The sequence below is a fragment of the Larus michahellis genome, chromosome 18 (assembly GCF_964199755.1).
Source record: "Larus michahellis chromosome 18, bLarMic1.1, whole genome shotgun sequence".
Taxonomy (NCBI): domain Eukaryota; kingdom Metazoa; phylum Chordata; class Aves; order Charadriiformes; family Laridae; genus Larus; species Larus michahellis.
The window spans coordinates 5,057,881-5,081,839 of NC_133913.1; the positions used below are offsets into that span (position 1 = coordinate 5,057,881).

General features: G+C 51.5%; 1 protein-coding gene across 4 annotated transcripts in view; it reads left to right on the forward strand.

Moving 5' to 3' along the window:
- The window catches only part of LOC141732765 (acid-sensing ion channel 2), a 531,626-nt gene that overhangs the window by 473,096 nt on the left and 34,571 nt on the right, over window positions 1-23,959 (forward strand). For all 4 annotated transcript variants that reach the window (XR_012584162.1, XR_012584163.1, XM_074562113.1 and 1 more), the window contains exon 2: window positions 4,737-4,887. Coding sequence is in view for 2 of the 4 variants with exons in the window: in XM_074562113.1 (XP_074418214.1) it covers window positions 4,737-4,887 (151 nt within the window). In the remaining 2 variants the exon portion in view is untranslated. The remainder of the gene's footprint in view (window positions 1-4,736; window positions 4,888-23,959) is intronic.

Genomic DNA, 23,959 nt, shown 5'->3' on the forward strand with positions numbered 1-23,959 from the left:
TGTTTTCCCCCAAGACAAATAAACTGGGGTTAAATCATTCTGCTTTGCCGCGCGTTTACTGTCTCAGGTGTGCCGCTGCAGTTAGATGGACCGATGTTGCCCTTTCCCAATGGCTCTGTGCTTTTATCTTCATGATCTGCTAATGCTCTGAATCCCTCCCTGTTATCGGGGAGCCCGAAAGAGCCTGAAACTGAGAGAATCCCCTGAAAAAGTTGTATCTTCCCAAATAATCGTTGATGGCAAAGGTGAGAAGGCGAGGAGCAGCGCGACCCTGTTTAACGGGAGTTGAAATGAATGCGTATGGATTTTTTGAGCTTGGCAATGTCTTTTTAAATGCCGTTATAAATAGTCTTTTATAGCTTCTTAGGGAAAAGATGGAAAACCTGGTGGTTGAAGGTCTTGAGAGAGGTACCTGCGGTTGTCCAGTGCCCTAGCCTGATGCCGCGGTTGGGCATGGAGCACCGCGCCTAAGCTCGGCTGCATGCAGAGAAGTTTTATAAATGGGGATGCCATAAAGGTACGACATTTATCTAAAGATACGACATTTATCTGTGGTTTGGTAGGGGACTTTCATGCAGGCACCGCTGTTTCTCCTGGTAGAGGAGGTGGAAGGAGCCTGCCCAGGGCTTGAGGCAGAAGGTAGCCAGCAGTGGGGCACGGGCATCCCATGGGAGCTGTGCTGCGGGGGAAAAATGAACCCTTTTCATTTCAAAATAAAATGAAAAATGAAATCAAAATGAAATGAAAAACAGGTTTCAAAAAGGAAACCGGTGGGGCTTTGCTTCATGCCTGCTGGCTCTCCGCAGCTCCCTCCTAAGCCAGGCTGTTGGCCTCAAAGCCTTCCTGCGCTGTGAAACGGACGCTGGTGGTTTCAAGCTGGGGTTAAACGCCACGTCCGTGCTCAGGAAGGGGCTCGCTCCACGCAGCGCCGGTGGAGAGCTGGGTGGATGGGACGTGTTTTCGGGGATGCGCAGGGGTGGTAGGTAGAGGTGAAGCTGCTCTATGTGCGGCACGTTGTACACAGCAGGGTGGTGACTGCTGGGACTGTAGTGCAGGAGCTAGCCAGATGTCTTCTAGGAGGCTTCTTCAGGGGCTTCCAGGGAGGTTCTCTAGCTGCAGTGAGCAGGGTGACTTTTTTCCCTCCTTTTCCTTCTCCCTTTCCCATTTTTTTTGTCTGTCTTGTTTGTTTGATGTATTTGTGACTCCTTTCTGCCTGGGAGCAGGGCTAAGCCTAGCAGAAGATTGCCTGAAGGCATCCCTGGTCGCTGCTTGAGCATTAACACTGCACATGGCTCGGGGCTGCCTTTGCCATAGGGTCCCTGCAAGCAACCTTGTCCTTGCAGGGAAAGGTCGTTTCTTCATCTTCGGTTTGTTCTCTTTGATTTTCAGTTCTCCGTGCTTTCGAGCCTGGGTCCTCGTAGCCATGGTGGTGCTCTCCTAGTGGGGGCTGCTGGAGGTGAGCAGTGGGAGCAGCGTGCAGCCAGCTCAAACCCCACGTGGAGGCATCTACGTGGGGTTTAGTTGGATCAGGAGTGTGCTTTGGGAGTGAATATCCCAACTGTCCACACTCTACTGTGCTTTGATTTGCATTGAGGAACCACCGTGGAGTGCTCGGACTCAACTCCTTGAGGGTGAAACTTAGTGGGAAGATGTGCTCCAGCCCAAATTGGCACCCAGTGCATGGAACTGGGCTTGAGGTGGTCCAAAGGAATAAAAAGTCCTGAATGAAGCATTTGGTCCTCCTCCCTTGATGTTTTGCTCTGTAAGTCTTCTCATGGTCCATGCTGTTTGCTGATGTATCCCTTGTTGGTCTCCTCTTGAGCACCAGCTCTTTGCTTAGCGACTAAGCCTGGTCGTGACCCTACCCCAAAAGTTCTCATGCTGTGTGCTGGCTCTTCGGCAAAGGTGCCTGATTTCCTGTTGGGACGAGCGTTCATGTTCTCCTGCAGAACACAGTCATGGCTCTGGTGCCGTATTTGGCCGTCCAAAGCTGTGTGTAACTGCCTACCTTGCAGAGATGGAAGGCTGGAGACGCACCAGGAGCATCATTGAGGGTCTGTGCTTGCTGGTGGCCCTAAAGAGCAGCAGCAAATCATCAGGTTTCCTTGGAAATGTGTCCTTGCAGGGTCGCAGGCGTGATGTAGATGATGCCAGCAGCACCCGTGTCTCACATTGTCCCCTGGACTTGCCACTGCTCAGCAGTAGATGTGGGGCTGGGAGGCAGTTGCATTTCTTCCATACGTGTATCAACAGAGCTCGGGTTGTGTACAGCTGGAGAGGTTTCTCATGGAAAAAAAAAAAAGCAGGAGAAACATCTGCCAAGGTCATGGGAGATGAGCTCTTGGCCGTAGCCAGCAGCTTTTCATGGACTTTGACAGTCGCTGGCTGAGGGGATGGAGGAACGTCGCTTCCTTTTCAAGTCACCATTTGATTTCTTTTTCCGGGATTGGGGTCCCAGACGTGCAGCTGAAGTCAGCCTCGGGCCCCTCTCACTTCGGATCTGGTTTGTTGGATAAACCTGCCCTGACTGGAGGTTTTACACTGAAATGTTTACAGCTGGAAAAAAGGGCCGTATAAAAAGCCCCATAAAATTGCCTGGATTTATTTGGCTAAAGACCGCGCTGGGTACATCAGCATCTAAATCCTTATTCCGCGTGGACGGTGTGCCGTGGCTCTTGAGAGAAGCTTGCTTGGTTTCCCGCGATTGTCACTAACGCAAGTTTTCTTCTTGCCGTATTTTAAACGATCCCTAATTAGAAATTTTTTGACTCCCGCCTTCAAAACCTATCTGGGAAAACCCATCTCCGGGGCACAGGCTGCTAACACAGGATTACTGTTGTTCAGCTTATCTTTCCAGCTTGAATGGTTTAATAGGTCAGGCAAGTATTAAAATGGCATTTTCACATGGATATAAAATCTTTTTTAAAGGGCGTATTTTTTTTTACTGCAAACACTTCATATTCTCTGCATCCTTTTGGCTCCGATTGGAGGTTTTGAACTCAAATATGATTTCGTAGTTGTCTCTTTTCACCTGCTTCCCTGATGCTGTGATTAGAAGGCATACGTCGATATTTGAGGGGAATAAATTGCTGATGCCTCCAGCTTCTGTTTAGTTTCATGAATCATCTTGGGGTCGTATGATCTCAGCAGCTGCGTTAGCGACTTGTGATTTCTGATGGGACTGGAGCCAGCCTGACGCTTGGTGTCGGGCTCCCTTTGCTCTGAATATTCATTACCGGTGTTTGCTGGATGCTTACTGGTTCCAAAACCTGGACTTTATGGAGCTGTAAAGCAGCAGAGTGAGTCGAAGACGACTCGTGCTCCCCGTTTCGCGCTGATGCTTGTCAGGAATCACCACGTGCGACGGTTGGGGGATTTCTAAATGTCCCTGAGCCATTTTATCCTCTTTTATTTTAGGAAGAAGTTCTGCACATCTGCATGTCCCTGGCTCTGTCAGTGCAAGGCATGGGGGAGACTTGGGTTTTAACCTTTTGTTTTTCCATATGTTCTCCCAGTTCAGGGGAGTGCAGGACTGGGCAGTGCCAGAGACCGTCAATGCCGCCATGATCAAAGATGTCACACCTCTGCTGCCCCACCAAGAGCCACCCCACTTGGAAACCCATGTCCACCTCATTTGGAAACCCATGTCTGCCCCTCTTGGAAACCCACATCCACCTCATTTGGAAACCCATGTCCACCTCGCTTGGAAACCCATGTCTGCCCCTCTTGGAAACCCATGTCCACCTCATTTGGAAACCCACGTCCACCTCATTTGGAAACCCATGTCTGCCCCTCTTGGAAACCCATGTCCACCTCACTTGGAAACCCATGTCCACCTCACTTGGAAACCCATGTCCACCTCATTTGGAAACCCATGTCCACCTCACTTGGAAACCCACGTCCACCTCACTTGGAAACCCATGTCCACCTCCCTTGGAAACCCACGTCCACTTCCCTTGGAAACCCACGTCCACCTCACTTGGAAACCCATGTCCACCCCACGTTGCAGAGCTGCTGGTGGCCTGGCAGCCACCACCTGGGCTTTGCCCAGAGTTTCTTTCAAGAGATGGGCCAAAATGAGACTAAAGAAAAAGCAAAAGCGATGGAGGAGGTCTTTCATCATTTGCCCAAGTGTTTTTAACTCTTACCAAGTAGTGCTAGAGTCAGGAATGAATGGGTTATTGCATTTTTTTGTGTCGGGAGAGCACAGGCATCACTGACATTGCTTCCTTTGGGTGGAAAGCAGTGGGCATGAGCTGCACCTTCAGGCTTTGATATTCAGCAGTTGGATGAGCATGGAGTAAGTGGGGGCTTCAGTGCCGGCGTTTCCATCCTTTGGGGATGAGCCCACCTCTAGGTCTGCAGCCGTGATCCCGCCGCGGCGGTGGACTGAGATGCCTCGCACGAAACCGAGGAATTGTGTTATATTTGAGTACAAGCTCAAACACAGCATGTACGTGTGTTTCTCGGAGGCTTAACATGATATGACTCTGGCGAGGCGAGGCAGACATTTGTTCTCCGCTCTGAAACGGCTTTCCCCTCCTCTCTTCCATCTTTTATTTTCTGTAAGGAGAACACAATACGTTAAGTGATTAAACCGGATTAGATTTATCTGCAGACATTTCCCTTCGAGCTATGGCGTGTGGCCGTTTCTCATCCCTCAGCCCGCATTCCGATGGGAAGAGGCATTGCTTATATGGGAAATATTATATTATTTCTCTCTTCTCTCCTTGCAGGTGTTTACAAAATATGGGAAATGCTACATGTTTAACTCAGGAGAAGAAGGACGGCCTCTTCTTACCACAGTTAAAGGTGGGACAGGCAATGGACTGGAAATCATGCTGGACATACAGCAGGATGAATATTTGCCAATATGGGGAGAAACAGGTAAGACCTTCTTTTTCTTCCTGCAAACATGTATGTTCTGGTGATTTTTTTTGAAAGTCCATCCCATTGCATGCTCCCCAACCAACGTCTAAACCTAACAGCTCTTGAAAGCAAGAGGAGCCCAGTCTTTGTGGAAATGAGTTGCTTTTCTCCTCGGTGTCTGCGGCTGCTGGTTGGGACCAGCACGTCCATAGTTCAGGTCGTCGGTGAGTGCTGGACTTGGGTGTCTCAGCGCCAATAATTGGGAGGCCAAACAGGAGTGTCATGGCCTGTCCTGGGGTGGGCACTTGTGGGTGACAAGAGATGTGGTGTCTACTTCAGGTGCTCCAGCATATCCTTCTTCCTTAGAAATGCATTTTTGGGAGGCCAGGTTCAAGGTGGACCTGCAGCTGCTTGTCTGCGCTTTCCTCCTCCTTGAAATTTGGGGGCATTCGTTGCCCTGATTGTTGTCTTTGCGTGGGTGAGGGCTGCCTGGGTGGACCAAGGGCTTGGCTCATTGCACTTGGAGCACTGGGGATGGACGGCATCTGTCCCCTAATGACCCCAACTGGGTCGGGCATCTTCTGAAGAGCCAGTGCTGCACTGCAGCCCTCTAATGCTGGCGTAGAGAAGGGCAGAAGGTGCTGACCAGAAAGGCTGGGGCTGTGCGCTCTCGTGGGTCTCATGGGTTGGGACGGCAGCACTCGGAGTGGCCGTGGAAATGCTGCCTCCTGCAAGGGCAGCTCAGCAGCTCCCGTCATCCCCACCGAGCTGCCGCAGTGGAAGTTGCTGGCAACGCTGGTGACGGTTTCTTCATTGAAACCTGCCAGAAAAGCAACGGGCAGGAGGTTGCAAGAAGGGTGGCAGGGGCAGGGGACAGCACGGGGAGTGACACCTGCCACCAAAGCCACCCATTCAGAGCAAGCCTTATCAGTTCTTCAGCAGTGGCGGCTGCACTTTCCATGAACCCACGTTGACATTTTAAACAAAGCATCCGAAAAAAAAGCTGGAAAAAATTGCCAGCCGCTGTGTTTCTCTGGCAGTTGCAAGGGCAGAGCGTTGCGGTGGGAGTTCTTCGGGATGAGGTTGTGTTTATTTTTGGGTATCAAGATGTCACTAAAGGTTTTGTGTTGCCATCGCTCCATCGTCCTGCACAAATGAGCCCCTTCGAGCACCTTTCAAAGTTCTGCTCAATAGCAAAGAGAAGATCTGGTTGCATTCATTCAAAACTTACAATTTATTTGTGTGCTGTTTGATTCTTAGGATTTAAACAGATTCCCACGGTCCCGTCAATCATTTAAAATTGCGCAGGTTTTTATAGCAAGAGCTTTGCTTTCTCGTTTTTATTTCGTATTCAAAGTCAGCCTGATCTGGCCCGGGTGAGGGGGAGGAGACGGTGATTTGAAATCATCTTTTCTGACTTGTTGCATTTGTTTGAAGTCTTGTCCTTTTAAAGGCAAAGCAGGTTCACAATAGAGAGCGGGAAGATGAAGTGCATCTTCTGCCTCTGATGCTTTATCACTTACAGAATGCCTTGGGGGAGCCCGTGGGGGCAGGAAACCACCACATTGATGGCTTGGAGATAGAGCAGGCTTGGACAACCCCACCGCGAGTTCCGTATGTTCGACTTTGTTGAGTTTTGGACCCCTCTGAGGTTCCCCATGGAGACACAGACTTCGTGTCACACCGTTCTCGCTTTAGGCTTGCTCTTTGGAGTTGCCTTTTGGAGAATCTTTAGGAGGAAGCCATCCAGAAATGCGCTGCCTTTAGAGTTGTGCTTTTCTATCGGTGCGATGCTGGAAAAGGTGGATCGGTCTTGGCTGGGTAAACCAGACTCTCATTACACAGGAGGCCAAAAAAAAAGAGATAGAAGCAAGTGGAAAAATAAATTAGGCGGACAAAAGATGAGGGAGGAGGATCAACCAGGTCTTGTTCTTGCCATCTGGCAGGGAAGCTGGGCAAGAGAGAGAACCTGTAGGAGTGGGGAGAAGGTTTCCAGTCTGGTACCTCCACGTCTGTGAGCATCACCGTCATCTCGAGGTTAGGTGGGATGGCGGCTTCTGCTCTCGTCACTCTCTTCAGACAACTTTGAAGCCCTGGACATGGGAAAGGTACTTGAAACCTGGCCATGGCGGTGGACTTGAAACCTGAGGGGATAAAAAAACCCCAACCCCAAGTGCATTCCTTTTTTATTTTTTCAAAAATCTTGTGGTTTTGGGGGTCTTTTGAATCCAGACTTGACTTTTGACCACATGTGTAAGGGAGCAATGTACTCCTTTGATTTTCAAGATGCCCCTGATGATGTCGTAGAATCACAGAATGGGTTGGGTTGGAAGGGACCCCTAAAGACCATCTAGTCCAACCCCCCTGCAGTGAGCAGGGACATCTGTAACTAAATCAGGTCGCTCAGAGCCTCATCCAGCCTGGCCTTGAATGTCTCCAGGGATGGGGCTTCCACCCCCTCTCTGGGCAACCTGGGCCAGTGTCTCACCACCCTCAGTGGAAAGAACTTCTTCCTAATGGCTGATCTAAACCTGCCCTGCTCTAGTTTAAACCATTGTCCCTCGTCCTATCGCTACTTGCCCTTGCAAACAGCCCCCCCCAGCTTTCCTGGAGCCCCCTTCAGGGACTGGAAGGGGCTCCAAGGTCTCCCCGGAGCGTTCTCTTCCCCAGGCTGAACCCCCCCAGCTCTCTCAGCCTGTCCTCACAGCAGAGGGGCTCCAGCCCTTTGATCATCTTCGTGGCCTCCTCTGGCCCCGCTCCAACAGGTCCATGTCCTTCTTGTGCTGAGGGCTCCAGAGCTGGACGCAGCACTCCAGGTAGGGTCTCACCAGAGCAGAGTAGAGGGGGTCTTGCCCCCCCCATGACCTCATGCTAATCTCACGCATATTGAACTTAAATTTGTGCTCAGCTAAAGATTAGAGGCATAGGGAGGGATTCTCACGTCCCTAGAAATGGGCTGATATTGTGGGGCTGGATTGCGCTGGGATAGTGGTGAAGGTCTGTCTGACTGCGAAATGCTGTAGGAGTCAAGGCAAAACTAGATAAATTGGGCTCTTAATTTGATTAAAATGGTGTAGGAGAGGCTCCTGGACTCGTTGCAAGCAAATTTGGCCATGTTCTTACAGGCCCAGGTAGAACTGGTACTTGACTTTGAAGCTCATACAACATTAATCTTTGGCTTTCAACAAGGGACTTTTTTATCCTCCACTTTTGTACAGCGCCTTGTACAAGCTGTCGTCAATCTTCATTGAGCTCTCTGGACACTACCAGAATAAAAAATATTAACTATAGTGGTTAATAGTTGCTGTTCCCATGGAAACACTTAACTCAGCTCTTAGTAGGTAAGTGAAGGAGTTGATGATTTCCAAATATTTGCATAATAATGCAAATGTGTTTGGAATGAAATCTTCTCAGCTGCTACCGCTGGGACCGCACAAACTTGGCTCTCCAGTGAGAAGCTTTGTCAAGGGCACGCGGCTCTCGGCGGTGAACTTCAGCCCTGGCTTTGGAGAGGGACGGGGGCGGACATGGGGTGAGATCTTCATGTTGCAGCGCCAAAGCCACGTGTAGGCCTGGGGGAGACCAGCCGTGGGGATACCTCCAGGATGGAAAGCGTTGAGTTTTTTCTTCCCAATGAGTTCATATCTCTCTTATAACCTGAGCCATTCCATTCTCTCCTTATCTTTTGCTCTTCAGACACTTCTACAGACTGGTTTTGCTGCTCCCTTTTCCCAATAGCCATCCTGTACCCAGCAGCTGCTCTTTTAGTTGCCTCTTAGGCAATGATTTTTGTGTGGTTGAGTTCCTTGACCTTTTTTTTCCAGTTTCCAACTTCCACATCCCTCAAACGTGGCTGCTCAAACCGTTCCTTTCCCAGCTGGTTGTCCCATGTTAATCCAGGTTTTCCCAGAGTGATCCGGAGCTGCCCCCACCAAACTGCTGGCTCAGACATGGTGTTTGCATCCCATTAGGGCTTCACAGATGCTGTGGGTGGACCAACCTCCATCACCAGAGAGAGCTCTTCACATGGAAAAATAGAATCATAGAATCACAGAATCATGGAATTTCTCTGGTCCATCGTGGTGGCCTTGGCTCATGCTTCCTGCAAGAGTCTGTCCCATAGAAAACAGGCACCCAAAGAACCCTCCAGGCCTCAGTTCACTGCCTCTCCATCCCAACCGTGGCCCAGACACCCCATGGGACCTTTCCTCCTGCCCCCCGGGTCCCTCAGACCCTCGTTGGCACAGAGCAGTTGTGGTTCTCTTGGGTGCAGATACGATTTTTATCAATGCCGAAGTTCAAGCGGCGGCATCTTATTCTGTATTTAGTCCCGTCGCTGCTTTGTTTTTTGCTCCAGATTTGGAGACGCCCGAAAAGCGCGGTCTCCTTCCCAGCCCCGCGGGAAAATAGTTGGCGCGTGGACTCAAAAAAAAAAAAAATAAAAAAAATCCTCGTTCGGCTGCTGGCTGCGTGCCTCGGGATCTCGGCTGGCTTTTTTAAGCTGTTCTCTGCAATTCAAATAAGAAGCGAAGAAGGAAAATAGTGGTCCGTAGCTTTGGGATGGGGCCGCTCCAGGAGCTGCCGCTGCCACGTCACGCTGGCATTTGCTTTGTTATACAAAAAGTGATTTAATTGTTTACGGACTCGGCAAATAAAATGAAGTGCGTTGTCATTCTAAAAAGACCTTTACTGAGTATCCAGTAATATCCTGGGAAGTCGAAATGCCTTGTTTAACAAGTTGCTTGTAATAGAAAAATAGGCCTTTTGCTTGACTGTCTGCGTGCGCGAGCCCGTTGTTTGAACACGTTTAAATTTATGCGCAGTCTAATTTTGGCATAGCGAGTGTACACAGACTGCTTCAGTCTTGATTTCCAAGCGCAGAGAAAAGGGTATTTTGACTGTGTCTGGATGTCGTGGCATCAGGCAGCCTCGCCGTCTTTGGGGGTGCAAAAATATTGTGTCAGGGCTGTCAAAATCATGAGGCGTGTGTGGGGGGGAAAGATGGGAAAAAGAAAAAGAAGTGGGAATCTCTGTCTTTGGAATGTCGCGCTTCTCGAATTTATATTTTCTAGCATTTTACTTCAACCGCGAGCTTACTAGGCGTGAAAAGACTGGGAAAATAATTTGTGGCTGAAGTCTTCACGTCGCCTTTGTGCTTTAAAGAAGGGAGTCGTGGTGCAAACAAACAAACAAAAAACCCCTAGCAATCCTGCGTGGAGGTAAAATGCAAGATGGAAAACGATTTACGCCAGGGAAAAAAGCTCTTCCCAGTAACCGAGGAGGAGACGACAAAGAGCGGAGTCGGAATAGAGTAGGTGGAAGCGGCGACCGGTGGCACATATGGCAGGGAATCTCCCAAATCCTGCGGTTGAGCGTCTTTGTGTCGCAAGAGGATGGGCTGGGGAGCGGCGGGGCTGCCGAGGGTGTTGGGTTTATTGCACTTGATAGGGAAAGCGGCAGAAACGCAATCAGATACGGGAAAAGGAATTCTTAACTTAGAGCGGTGACTATTTGATTGGAAAGGGAATCCACTTCTGGTTAATCTTTCTGGAGTGGCCCGAGGTGTTACGTATTGACCTAATATAGCGGCACAGTAAATTGGAAATCGCTCAGGCTACGGGGCTGCAAATAAGAAATACAATCGGAGAGTTCTGCGTTTGTGTCTCAGGAATCGTTGGATAAAGATGAACATTTCATACCAATTAATCAAGCAACATGCGGAATAAAAAAAAAAAGGGGGGGGGGATGAGAAACGCGCTATAAAATTGCGCTAAGCAGCAGCATGAAATCTATAAAGCTCGAGGCTTCAATCCACTTAGGAGACTATCACGTAGTATTATGGGCTGCTGTTATTTAACTTGATAAAAAACACAGGCTACAAGCAAGACTTTTGATTTAGGTCACACAAAACAAGGTCTCAAGCCTGTTTCCTTCACACCCAGCCCATTTGGATTGCAATTTATTTTTTGCTTCCCAGCTGGGTTTTTTCCATGCGCTTATTAAGTGGTGGGTACCAACCCCGGCCATCAAATGGTGGACGCAGTGGAGGAACATCTGTTGGTGGCCCCTCTCCAGGGTGTGGGTACCAACCCTGGCCATCAAATGGTGGATGCAGTGGAGGAACATTGGTTGGTGGCCCCTCTCCAGGGTGTGGGTACCAACCCCGGCCATCAAATGGTGGATGCAGTGGAGGAACATTGGTTGGTGGCCCCTCTCCAGGGTGTGGGTACCAACCCCGGCCATCAAATGGTGGATGCAGTGGAGGAACATTGGTTGGTGGCCCCTCCCCAGGGTGTGGGTGCCAACCCCGGCCATCAAATGGTGGATGCAGTGGAGGAACATTGGTTGGTGGCCCCTCCCCAGGGTGTGGGTACCAACCCTGGCCATCAAGTGGTGGATGCAGTGGAGGAACATCTGTTGGTGGCCCCTCTCCGGGGTGTGGGTACCAACCCTGGCTATCAAGTGGTGGACGCAGTGGCGGAACATCTGTTGGTGGCCCCTCTCCGGGGTGTGGGTACCAACCCTGGCCATCAAGTGGTGGACGCAGTGGCGGAACATCTGTTGGTGGCCCCTCTCCGGGGTGTGGGTACCAACCCTGGCCATCAAGTGGTGGACGCAGTGGCGGAACATCTGTTGGTGGCCCCTCTCCGGGGTGTGGGTACCAACCCTGGCCATCAAGTGGTGGACGCAGTGGCGGAACATCTGTTGGTGGCCCCTCTCCAGGGTGTGGGTACCAACCCTGGCCATCAAGTGGTGGACGCAGTGGAGGAACATCTGTTGGTGGCCCCTCTCCAGGGTGTGGGTACCAACCCTGGCCATCAAGTGGTGGACGCAGTGGAGGAACATCTGTTGGTGGCCCCTCTCCAGGGTGTGGGTACCAACCCTGGCCATCAAATGGTGGATGCAGTGGAGGAACGTTGGTTGGTGGCCCCTTTCCAGGGTGTGGGTGCCAACCCCGGCCATCAAATGGTGGATGCAGTGGAGGAACATTGGTTGGTGGCCCCTCTCCAGGGTGTGGGTACCAACCCCGGCCATCAAAGAGTGGATGCAAGGGAAAACCATCCGTTGGAAGCCCCTCTCCGGGGGTTTGTGGTTTGGGAAAAGGAAAAGTTAACAGTGTGTGGTGGTCCAGAATCTTGGGGACCAATCTCTGCCATGCCCAAGGCGCTAGATGCTCGTCTTCCCTCTGGGCATCGCTGCCGGGGGAGCTGAGCCATGTCTGTCGCATTAATCCAAATTAGCCGGAGGTGCAGGTGGTTTCGGTGGCATTGAATTTCCATGCCGCTGCTTTTCTTCCTCATTAAAGCCGCCTTAATTCCGCTGATCTCTTCCCATTTCCAAATTGAATTTAGACAAATTGAATTAGCGGGGCTTTAATTCTGAACCGGGGTCTTCACGCGAGCCCTGATGCTGTAGAAAGTAGCTGGGGTTTGTTTGCGCCTGCTGGCTGTTCTGGGAAGGGCCGTTTGGGTCCTCCTTGAGTCTGGAAAGGGGGGAAAAGTGACGGTGGTGGCATCCATGCTGCGAGAAGCAATGGTTCCCAGCCAGCCCTGACCTTCCTCTGGCTGCATCTCCCCAGGGACCGGCTCGTGGTGGGATGCTGCAGAGCAGAGACGGGCACTGGGCCATCGTGCCGACACTGGCACGAGCCTCGCTGCCTCGCTTAGCTTGGGGTAGATCAGGTTTTAGAGAAGATGTTCTCTCTGCTGGCGCTTTTTTCTGGCAAAGAATAGGTTACCAGGGCGGTGTTGAGGGACCCACCGCCTGCTTTGGGTTTTGGGCTGTGTCGTGGAGCATCTCCGCGACCTGCCTGAGGTTTGGGATGCTCCAGGCATCGGTTCAAAGGGATTTGCAGCACAAACCATCCGCGTTCACTCCGTGCAACCGGCACCGCGGCGATGCTTTTGGCTCGAGCCGGGGCTGTTGTTCCTCCTCGTTGCTCACAGAAGCCCTGGTGACTTTTGGGATCCGGCAGCCGAGCCGGAGGAGCGAGAGGACTCGGGGCTGGGGGGGGGGACGAGGGTGACGCGGGGGCAGGTTCGGGTGGCTGGAGGCCAACGCGGCCAACCTTGAAAATCCGTCTCGCAAAAGGTTACTGATGCGGGCACAAATTGAGAGCGTTTCCATGGTTTCTTTGATTTTTTTTTTCTTTTTTTTTTTTTAAATTCCCCCCCCCCCTCGCCCTCCGGGATTTCGTGCCAGGCAAAACAGATTTAAGCAGCATCTCGGTGCGGCTGAGATGGGTCTGCCCAGCGTTGTTCCTGCCGCGCTCCGGCGTCTTGTTGCGAGGGTTTTTACAGCAAAGGAGGGACAGTTGGTTTAGCTCGGGGCTCAGACGTCGTCGTCCGTCCCCCCCCCCCAGCTTTCCCCAGAGCCTCCCCAGCCCCGGCAGTGGGTCTCCAGCTGTGCCGCCTCTGCTCACGGCGCACGAGTAACCCCCAGCCCTGGGGCATTTGCTTTGCCAGCTGTGGAGAGGCACAAAGCGCTCACTGTCGTTTGCTCCTGCGTATTAACGTGATTCGTGGCGGTTCTTCATAAATTCAGGCCTCTTTTTGCTTAACAAGAGATGTGAATTCAAGCTGGCCACCCCCCAAGGTCACGGCTGTAAATCCGCCGGGCTCCTGGCACGGCTCTGGGGGGCCGGGGGGGGGCTGTTTGGGATTTACACCGCGGGGAATCGTCTGCAGGCTTTGAGCCGCCGGTATTAACGGCGGAGTTTGGGAAAAGGGGGGAAAAAAAAGGCACCGCTTTGTGCCTCCGCTTCGCTCGCAGCTGGTGGAGTTCTGAGTGGGCTAATGACAATTAACATAAAAGTCACCCGCGAATATAAAATAAGGAGGAAATGACCTGGGAACGTGACGGGCGGCAGCAGGTATGCGTGGTGGTGGGATGCTGGGCTACGGCAGCGGGGATAACCCCATACACACGCGCGTGCGAAACCCCGAGCACGTTTTAAAACAGGAATATACTTCCCAAAAGTGCGCGCGGGGCCGCTTGGAGCTTTTGAACGAACCTTCCTGAACGAACACCTTTCCCTCCTGATGAGCTTGAGCTAATCTTTGATTGAGGAATGGGCAGCGGGGGGAGCGGGGGGGTGGGTGGGGGTGGGCAGGGATTCTGCCCCTCTGCTCCCCTCGGGGGAGACCCCCCTGCAGCGCTGCCTCCAGCTCTGGGGCACCAACAGCAGAAGGACACGGAGCTGTTGGAGCGGGGCCAGAGGAGGCCCCGGAGATGCTGGGAGGGCTGGAGCCCCTCTGCTGTGAGGACAGGCTGAGAGAGCTGGGGGGGTTCAGCCTGGGGAAGAGAAGGCTCCGGGGAGACCTTGGAGCCCCTTCCAGTCCCTAAAGGGGCTCCAGGAAAGCTGGGGAGGGACTCTGGATCAGGGAGGGGAGCCATGGGACGAGGGGGAAGGGTTTTAAACTGGAAGAGGGGAGATTTAGGTGAGATCTAAGGAAGAAATTTTTCCCTCTGAGGGTGGTGAGCCCCTGGCCCAGGTTGCCCAGAGAAGCTGTGGCTGCCCCATCCCTGGAGGGGTTCAAGGCCAGGTTGGCCGGGGCTTGGAGCAACCTGGGCTGGTGGGAGGTGTCCCTGCCCAGGGCAGGGGGTGGCACTGGGTGGTCTTTAAGGTCCCTTCCAGCCCAAACCATTCTATGAATGCCAGATAAGACACACCGGCATCTTCACTGCATCTTTATTCGTGGTCTGTAGGTGACATGGCAGTGCTGCCTTGCTCTCAGTTGTACGTGGAGCTTCACTACCCATCCGTTCCCAGCCGTTTGCAGGGCAATGCACAGATTTGGCGATGTCGAGCTATGGCGGCGATGGTGGACATCCCTCCCTGGCTCCTCTCCCACCCAACCCCCTTGTCTCCCAGCAAGTCAGGGCAGAGCAATGAATTTTGGCTGGCGTTGGATTTCAACTTGTGCAAGAGAGTAGAGACCCAGAAAGGCTCAAAATCTGGGGAAGTCAAGACAGCCACAAATGGACTCAGAAGCCATAAACCTGATTTTCCCCAGCACCCAGGGCAAGCCTTGAGTATCAGCTGCTCACGAAACTGCGAGGTTGACTGGTGGTGATCGGTGTGTTCGGGGCCCTGCACAGGCACCTCTGTGCCAGAAACATTTTAGGTTACGATCTGCAGTGAGAGCCCATAAAAGCGATGAAGAAGATTGAACCAGGGTAGTAATTTGTCGCGTGGCGTCAAGCTCGTCCTTAGAGAGTCAAATTATCCTCGCTGCTTACATCTCTTCCTGCAAAATGAAGTTGAGCTTCCCGTGCATAAATCTCCTCTTGCTAAATAGAAGCCATTAAATGCTTCCACTTCTACTGAACCGCAGCCAACGCTGCAAAGGGCGAACGCCGCTTTATTTGAAATGATGCGACGGTTCGGCATTGCCAGGCAGCAATAATTAGCCAAGGCAGTAGAAAAACACCCCAGACCCCAATGGCAAAGGGTTGATTCATCCTTCTGAAGACTTGAACGTCCGAAGAGATAAATGGTGCCTCTAAAGCGGCAGCGGCCTGGAGCGTAAATAACACGGAGGGGTTTGGGCCGGGAGAACTCGTTGCTTTTTTGCAACCGGAAAATCTGATCTCGGATCAACCCGTCAAGAGGCAGCTTGACCTTTAGGAGGCTGGTTGGTGTCACCTAAAGGGAGGCATAAAATGTGCTGCGTCTTGGACCTTTTCCTAATGAGAGCAAGAATTCATTCAATTAGCCAGGTTTCCTGGGGAGAAAAGGTCAATGTTGTTGCCACTTTCCACCAGCACCCTGACAACCAGAGCATCCACAAAATTAGGCTGCCACTAAAAATTAATTATGTTTGCCTGAGCACACTCATCGATAGCGCCGGAGCGAAGAGAGGCTCAAAGGTTACTCGAGTTTTTGTGTCTGGGCTGCGTCATTAAGGTTGGCACATAACCGATACGCTCCCGTTCGCGGCGAATTGCTCTCCGGGGCCTCTCGATGTTATCATGGAGCTGGAGAGAGCCAACGCAGTCTTTGAAAAAGCTCTTTTTTCTCTTTTGCCATGCAGCAGGTACTGCTGTTCCCGTGCGCCCAGGAAATTGCCGGGGGCTGATCCAGGCTCGGATTGCCCCGAGGGTTGATGTTGCCCATCCAACAGGGCTTGTAGAAGGAAAGGACTTGGGCGGGGGGGAGATTTCAATGTGGTATTAAAATCAAATGGTTGTTTGTTTTAGTAAATAGAGGGAAAATGTTCATCGGTAGACTTTCCTGCAGGCTTTTGGGTTTAAGAGTCCAAAACTGGTGCTTTGCAGCCATGAGGAAGAACATCTCAACAGCTTTGGCTGCTGGTGAGCAAACATAAGCGTGAAAACTCTGGTCTTTTCCCAAGGGATTTCCTCGTAGCATCCCCGTATCTTGTCCATCAGCCCCTCTGGTTCCCATGGTGAGCTTGGTGCTGAGGTCCTGGCCCATGAGCTCAGCTAAGGAGCGCGTTTCAGCCCATCCTAGCGCAGTCAGCGCATCGTGCAACGCCCGCTAGGTCCAGTTCATGCCGGTTTGGCGGTTAGACACCCAGAATTCAAAACATTTCAAAAATAAAACGAAATGACGGTGCTTGTGATTTTATATATACAGACGGGGATGCGCCGAGCAGTTAAGACGTGTCTGGGAAAGCTGCTGCTCTTCCTGGGGTCCTGCTTGAGAAGGTGTGAGCTACGAGAGCAAGGCGTTCTCCTCTGTAGGACTGGTATTAGCAAGCACAGCCAGACGTCCCCGGTCACGTCACGTTGTTAAAATGAAGCTGTAAATACATATCGGTGACTTAATGAGAAAAAAATCCTTTAAGGGATGTAGATGCTTCAAAAGCTTTCCTTAAAAAAAAAAAAAAAAGCCCCGGAGTCAGGAAATGTTCATTTAAGGCAAAACCAAAGGAATAAAAAACTAGCAGCTGGCTTCGGGAAATCTGGCAAAGCAGAGATAAGGCACCTAAAATCAAGGGGTACTTGTTACAAAGCGATGCCGCGTGGTGTTAAAATTGAACATGCATTTCATGCCGCAGCTTTCGTTCGAGTCTTTGTGGCCGGCGTGTAAAGTTAAATGTCCGTAGCCAAAATATGAGCGCTCAAAATAGCGAGAATTCGTGGGCTAGTAAGGAGACACGAGAAGGGTCCTGGCATGGCCAGCGTTGTGACCATCGGCCGGTGCCCGGGCAGCTGGCGCGGAGGTGACAAGGTCTGGGGGCTGCTGTCTGCGGCCTCAGCCTTTGCTGTCCCAAGAGTCCCAAAGGTGCCGCAAACATCAGTTATTTTATTATTTTATTATTTATCTGGGGGTTTTTTGAGCACTGGGAGCGAGATGTCGGTGACCCTGGTGAGATTTTGGGATGCTCTCTGGATGCAGCAGTTTTACATGAGGATAATCCAGGTCGTTACCCCCCCCTCTCTTTGTTCTTGACCCTTCCCCGATTGCCTTCGTTTCCCTCCTGGAAGACGAAGAGCTCCGCGCATACTAATCAATCGCACGGAGGCACCGGGAGATTTTGTGGCTAGAAAGCGCTTTGAAGATAAAAGTCTTTTGCAAGTGCTAATTAAATTTAATTGTTTTAATCTCCTCGGTGCAAGGATCATCGTTTTGCTCCGATTTTGTCCAGCCCGTAGCGACGTGGGCTCCGGTTGGCATTAGAGACCTCCCAGGTGCTTCCTAAGGCGAACTGCCGTCATCCCCGCGCGGTGTAAAGCTGTGCTGAGGATGACGGTGGAAGGGTTCTCCCCTCCCGTAGATGCTCTGGAAGCGTTTCCCTTGCGCTGAGCAGCATGAGTAGAGCCCAACAGTCTTCTCTTAAAAAAACATCATTGCTTCCGCCAGCTCTGAAGGAGCAAATAATCGGTCTTTGCTGAGATATGCAGCAAATAAAATATGGTTTTTCCTGAGATATGCAGGACTTAGTGAGAGAAATCGAGGAGCTCCAGCGCCCACGCACTGGGTAGGAGCGCTCCTTGAGGGTTTCCTGCAGCTCTTGGTGGCCGCTTCTTACCTCATCTCATTTCGTCATCAGGCAGCATCCCCGAATTTTCATCGTCCTTTCAGTTACGGCTCTCTCCTTGCTTGTTTACAAGACAAAACAGCCAACGGTCCATGTTGAGCGTCTCTGTTGAAGAGCGCAGCTGTCTCTGGTTGTGCCGAGTCTCGTTGCGGTATTACAAAATGCTTGAAGGAATCACAGATGGCAAAGAGCATCCAGAGTGCGCTTCTGGATGGCTGGAGAGCAGGTAAAGACTATCTCAGCAGAACAGAAGAGCAGAGGGGGGGGAAAAAAAAAAAAAGAAAGAGTTGTGGTTAATTATTCAGCTTTTATGGAGGTTAAAATGAGGGCAGGAAAGAATCAAAGCTCCTCTCTCATCAGCCCGCGAGCAGCGCATTTCTGCCGCTGTATTTACTAGATCCACGGTGGTTGGATGTGCGGAGGAAAGATGAAAAGGGAGAAAAGAGCTTGAATTTTGCAAGGTCTTCAAGGTCTTTATCAGCTCTGCTGTGTCCGCGCTGCCAGAGCTCCAGCCGTCGGTGGCACCTGCTGCCACGTGAGGTCTTCGGCTGCGAGACTTACCCGCAGCAGCGCTGGGCTTCACTTGAGGTGGTTGAAATGGGGAAGGAGTCAACGCTGTCTGGTTCAGAGAGGAGGAAGGAGAAAGGCTCGTAAGTCTTCAGGTAAGGGAAAGACTAAACTGGGGAGAACGGGAGGGACAAGCCGTGGTGGGTAGGTGAAGAACGAACGGACTTGGGTGGTGGGGAGGCCACTGCATGAAACACTGGAAAGATATCTCCTCTTGTCCCTTGTGTCCCTAACGGAGTGAGGGAAACCCTTCTTCACTGGAACCTTTAGGGACAGGTTAGATGACGGTCCATCGGAGGAGGCTGGGACTGCTGTGATGCAGCCCTGGGGCAGGAGGTTGGGTTTGGTGGCCTCCCCAGGGCTCTTCCAGCCCTGGCTGTTGAGACAGGTCACTCAGTGCCCGCGGGGACCCTGGCAGGATCTGCCCCCGCCTGCCCTGCAGGGTGATGTCAGGTGATGTTACTGGTGACCTGCGCTGCTGGCCTCTTCTGTTGGCATCTTCTGTTTCTTCAAGGCGTGTTTCTAATGCTTCGAAGGCTGCTTTCATTTTCTGGCGAGGTGAGACGTGCCGGGTCACAACTATTGCCAAGGATGGATGACTTTTCTTCTCAGTGACAGCAGAGTAAGATTGCAAAGCCATGTAGCGATAAAAACCAAGCTGGTTTAGAGCTGCGTGGTGCCCAGTCACCACTACCTGGGAAGAGACCCAAGCATTCTGGGGCTGTCTGGGGTTGGGTTTGACGTGCTGCCACCACCGATGTATAGACTTTGGTACCAAATACCCTGTGAAACTGGGGAACTTTAGGAAGGAGGATTGCTCCTGTGTTTTGTTTATCGATTTTAATATTTTTGTTGTGCGTATTGCTTCCACTACTACTATTTAAGGAGAAGCTTATAAAGATTAAGAGAGGGAAATGCCATCTGCAGAGTTTGGCCAAGTGACAAACTGTACTAGACGGATGTCGTTACTCAAATATTTTGGAGAGCGAGAACAGCGGAGAGGGGAAGTGATTGCCGTTGCCTTCTCTCAAATACCAACGTGCAGAAGGAAAAGTCCCTTTTCTTCCAGTGGAAGGTCAGTGTGAGGAAAGCAAAATAAGTGTCTTTGGAAATGAGGATGGGAAAGAGGTTTCTGCTATTAAACAGCGGGGCAGCTGGAGGCAGAAGTCCTTCTCTTTATGGGGAAGGGCCAAAGATAGCAAAGGATTCATGCAGGAGCCTTAAGAAAAAGGGCTCTGAGCCAGCTCTGCTTTTCCTTGTGATCTGGTCACCTTCGGTCTAGGGCAAGAGACCATCAGCTCACAGGGACGTTGTTTTTGAAGGCTCCATTTCAGGCGAGAAACCCATTTCCCACCAGTCATGAGCACTATGGCACTGTGCACCCGATACTGGCATTTCAGCCATCCATCATGTTCCCCAAACTAATTTATTTTGTGAGACTTCAGCCCCTGCCACAACGTATGAATCCATCCAGGCTGCTGGTCCCCATGGGGGAGCAGAAGGTCCCCCCCAGTTTGCTCCCCACAATCCAGGCTGCTTCACTGGTGGCCTCTCGCCATCACTTCACCACCCTCTTTTTCCAAGGCGTCGGAGGTTTGACTCCCATCGAATTCCAGGCTAGGGCTGAAGCAGCTCTCTGGTGTAGCCACATCAAAAGGGATGTCAGAGCCAATTCTGGGGGGAAAAATAGCAAAAAATCCTGTTTATTTCAGTGATGTCCTGATTGAGATGCATTTCTCACGCTCTGAGCTCTTATCTGAGCGTGTTCCCAAGGGAAAAATTGACACATTTTAATGTTACGCAGCAGTTTGTTATACTCCGTCCTGGGAGTCAGGAACGATTTATCTTCGCTGTCTCGTCGTAATGCCCTTCAGTGCAGATATTTATTTCTATAACGGTAGTAATGGCCTCGCGGGGTTGTTTGTATAATGTTGTATGGGCTTCCATAAATATTTCAATAATAAAAGCAATAATTAAGCATTATTGCTGCCTTACGAGTTAGTATTGAACTCGTGAAAGCTGCAAACTCATAAAAGCAAGAACACTTGCGTCTCTGGCTCCTGGCTCCGTCCCACGCCGCTGCAGCCAAGGGCGCAGGGCTGGGCTTTGGACAGGAGTGGACCAAGGCTTTGGGGGTTGGATTTGGTCATTTTACTGCCCCGGGGTGGGATGTTGACGCTCGGGGGCCCAGGGTGTTGCTGTAGGGATGCTGAGCGGGTCCCATGGGCACGGGGCAAGAATTGAGGTTTCCAGAGGGAAGGTCTTACCTTGGGGTTGGAGTTGTGGTCCGTAAAACGTTACAAGGCAGATCTTTGGAGCCAGGTCCTTGGTCCCACTCTTATGGGGAGATGCAGGAGGCAGTATTTGCACCTTCTTAGCCCCAGTGGTTTGTTCCCCCACCCGGTTCCCCGACGGTTTGGCTTTCCGGATGCGAAAGCGGGTGCAGAGCAGGCACAGCCTGCTGTGGTGCCCACCATGGTTGCATGGTGCCTACCAAGGCGATGGAGAACCTCAGCCCTTCACCGCGAACCGTACAGCCTGGAAGTGAGCTGTGGGGCTGCCCCTAAGCCTTTGCAGCCAAAATCCCCTTGAAAGAGCAAGGCTTCTCCTTGAAGGGCAAGAGGCCACAAGGTGGTATTTAAGCTAACCGTGCTAGCACTTACGCTTTCTGCCGTGGCCCTGTATTGTTGTTGGCTCCAGACCTTTTGATTTCCAGGTGAAGTTTATTCACCGACATTTTATCGTAGTTTGGATTATTTTTTATTTTTTTTTTTACAAATATTTTCCTGTCGGTGGAAACGCTCTGCTCCCTTCTGGTGTTTGCCTTTGATGTATTTATAGAGAGGATTCGTAGCCTTCGTCTCGCCAGACGATACACAACCCAAGCTGTGTTGGACTCCTCCCAAATGCCGGGTTCCCCGCTCCTCTTCCCATCCCAGCAGCTTTGTTGTGCTCCTTTCCCAGTCTCCATTGATCAGGCTCCAGTGACCAGAACCGATGATGGTGTTTCAGATGAGGTTCCACCACCAAGACTCTCTTGGAGTCCCCTTGCTCACACACATCATTTCTTTCTGTGTGTTGGCACTTGAGAAGGTGGATTTGGGTGATGAACGGGGTGACCAAGCTCTGAAAGCTGGAGTGGAGCCATCTCACCCTCCCTTGCCCATTAAAAAGAGGTTTCTCATCTAAATAAGTCAGACAGCCCTCAAAGGATGGGGTGGGTAATCACCCGTCGCTCTCCATGGGCTGTGGAGGAGCCCTAGTGACCAGCCGAGACTTGACGCTCAGCTCTTGAGATGGCCAAAACAAGAGGAGCCGCACGTCTCCCTCACTTTGTCTTGCTTGCAAAATCCACCTTATTTCCCCCAAATCCCAGCAGGGTCCAGCTATGCCTCGTGCTCCGTCCCGTTGCTGTGTTTCCCCTCCTGCCCTGTCTCTCGTGCTGCCGTTTTCTCCCCGTGCCTTGCGAAAACTCAGAAGCAACCTCTGGTCTCAGCAACGCTGTTTGCTGCTTAAATCTCCAGGTTAGCGCTGATGGATTTTATTTTTTTTTTTCTTATTTCCTCCCCCCCCCCTCCAGCAAAATTCATTGCAGCCCCGCAGGCCGCGCGAGATGTCATTTTCACGGGTTATTTTTATCAGAGGAAAATATTAGGCTGCCTGCTGCCGTATGAGATCTGTCTGTGCCCCGCCGGCCTTACCGTGGGCAGCGCACCACAACACAATGCAAATATTTTTTATATATAGCATCCTCCATCTGCGGCGCTGGGGGACGGCGGGAGGAGAGAGGGCTGGGGGGGGGGGGGGGGGCAGGGAACACACTCCGGGGGTTTTGGGGGGACCAAGGGAGATGCCGCGTGAGGAAGCAGCGATGCTTTGGGCTGAAGATGGGACATACGTCGAGAAGGAAAATCCTTTCTTGGTGCAAAAAAAGGGTTCGGTTTTGGCGTGCGGACGATGGGAGTGGTGAAGGCACCCGGGAAGGTCTGCGGGTGGGAGGCTGAGATTGGAGGAGCAGAAGGGACACCGGGGGAGCATCACCTCCCACGACCACCCGCTCTCTCCGCTTTGGGAACCCCAGTCCTGAAAAAATGGCTATAAAATAGGCCATTTTATCATAATATCATAAATAAGCTAACAAACAGGCAGTAGGAAATTCTCCTCTCCCCAGGCCTGCAGACTTTTTTTTCTTCCATTAAGGTCGAAAATCCGGTTGGCTGCCAGGGGTAAAAATTCCTAGGTGCGAGGAGTTTTCTAAGCAAACATGTAGGAATTGAAACTTCTTGGGGAAATGTGTGGGAAAACCTAAATCTCCTTAAAATATCCTGCATCTCGGTCGTTGAAGCTTCTCTTTGGATGCGAGACCAAGGCCTACGCACTGGTATCGCTGAGTTTGATCAGGGTGTTGGGGTTTCTTTTCTAGTTTTTCCTTTTTTTTATCTCCACCTCTAGAAAGATCACCTGTTTCAGGTCTGTCTTGGTCCTTCCTGGACAACTGTTCGGAATCTCAAGTGCGCGAGCAGGAGGAGCATTTCTCTCCGCGACGTAACTAAAATACTTGGATTTTCCCCCCCCACACACACTCTGCTAGAGTAGCTCTTTCCTGGTATTTTGCAATCACAAACGGCGTCTGAGGAGCATCCTTTTCCATTAAAATAAGTGTTTACTTAGTTGCCGAGTTCACCGAAGCGCTTTGAAATTACATCACTCAAAACACTGACATTTACAGGCGATGCAAATTAAATAGACGTATCCGCAGCTGTCGGTGCAATTCAGGCAGGGCACGGAGTCAAGGTTTCTCGAAATGGTGAAAACCTCTCTGCCCGCCGCCTGTCTTCAAACGTCCTTGTACCGCCGCTGATTTTATTTAATTGCAGGCTAACTCCAAAGCTTTCCCATCCGGCCCGGCTTTGCGTTCAGAGAGAAATCGCTTTTCTCCAAAAGGGTACAAAAGCCAATGGGACCCGCTCCGGAGCTCCTGCCTGCGGGGACATCTGGGCTTTGGCCTCCGGCAACGTGGCCTGGAGAGGGACCAGGAGAAAATAAATAGTTGTAAGAGGTTATTACTCATTGGAGTGGCTGCAGAATGAGAAAAGCGTGCGGGCGATGGGGAGGCATGAGCTTGGCTCAAGAGGGAAGTCTTCTCCTTGCAGGATAAAGGCCCAGCAGGAGCAAATCCTGGTTATCCGCTGGTGGTGCTGGACCAGCGTGAGCTCTACAGCATCCTCCAGGCTGGAAAATTCAAGCACAGATCCTGCAGAGGAGCTGGACCTGGCACAGCTCGGTCTGATGACCTGCATGGACCTTGCAGTCCCACGGGAGGCTCTCACCGCAGGTCAGGGTGGTGGTGGTGGTGACGGGATCACCGCTTGGGATGGTGACCCACCATCTTGGGGTGGTGACCCACCATCCCGGGTGATGACCCACCCCAATCTTCTTCTTCTGTCTCACTTTGGGACTATCATGGCTTCTCATGGGACCCACATTCCCGGAGAGGTGTCGGGATGCAGAGG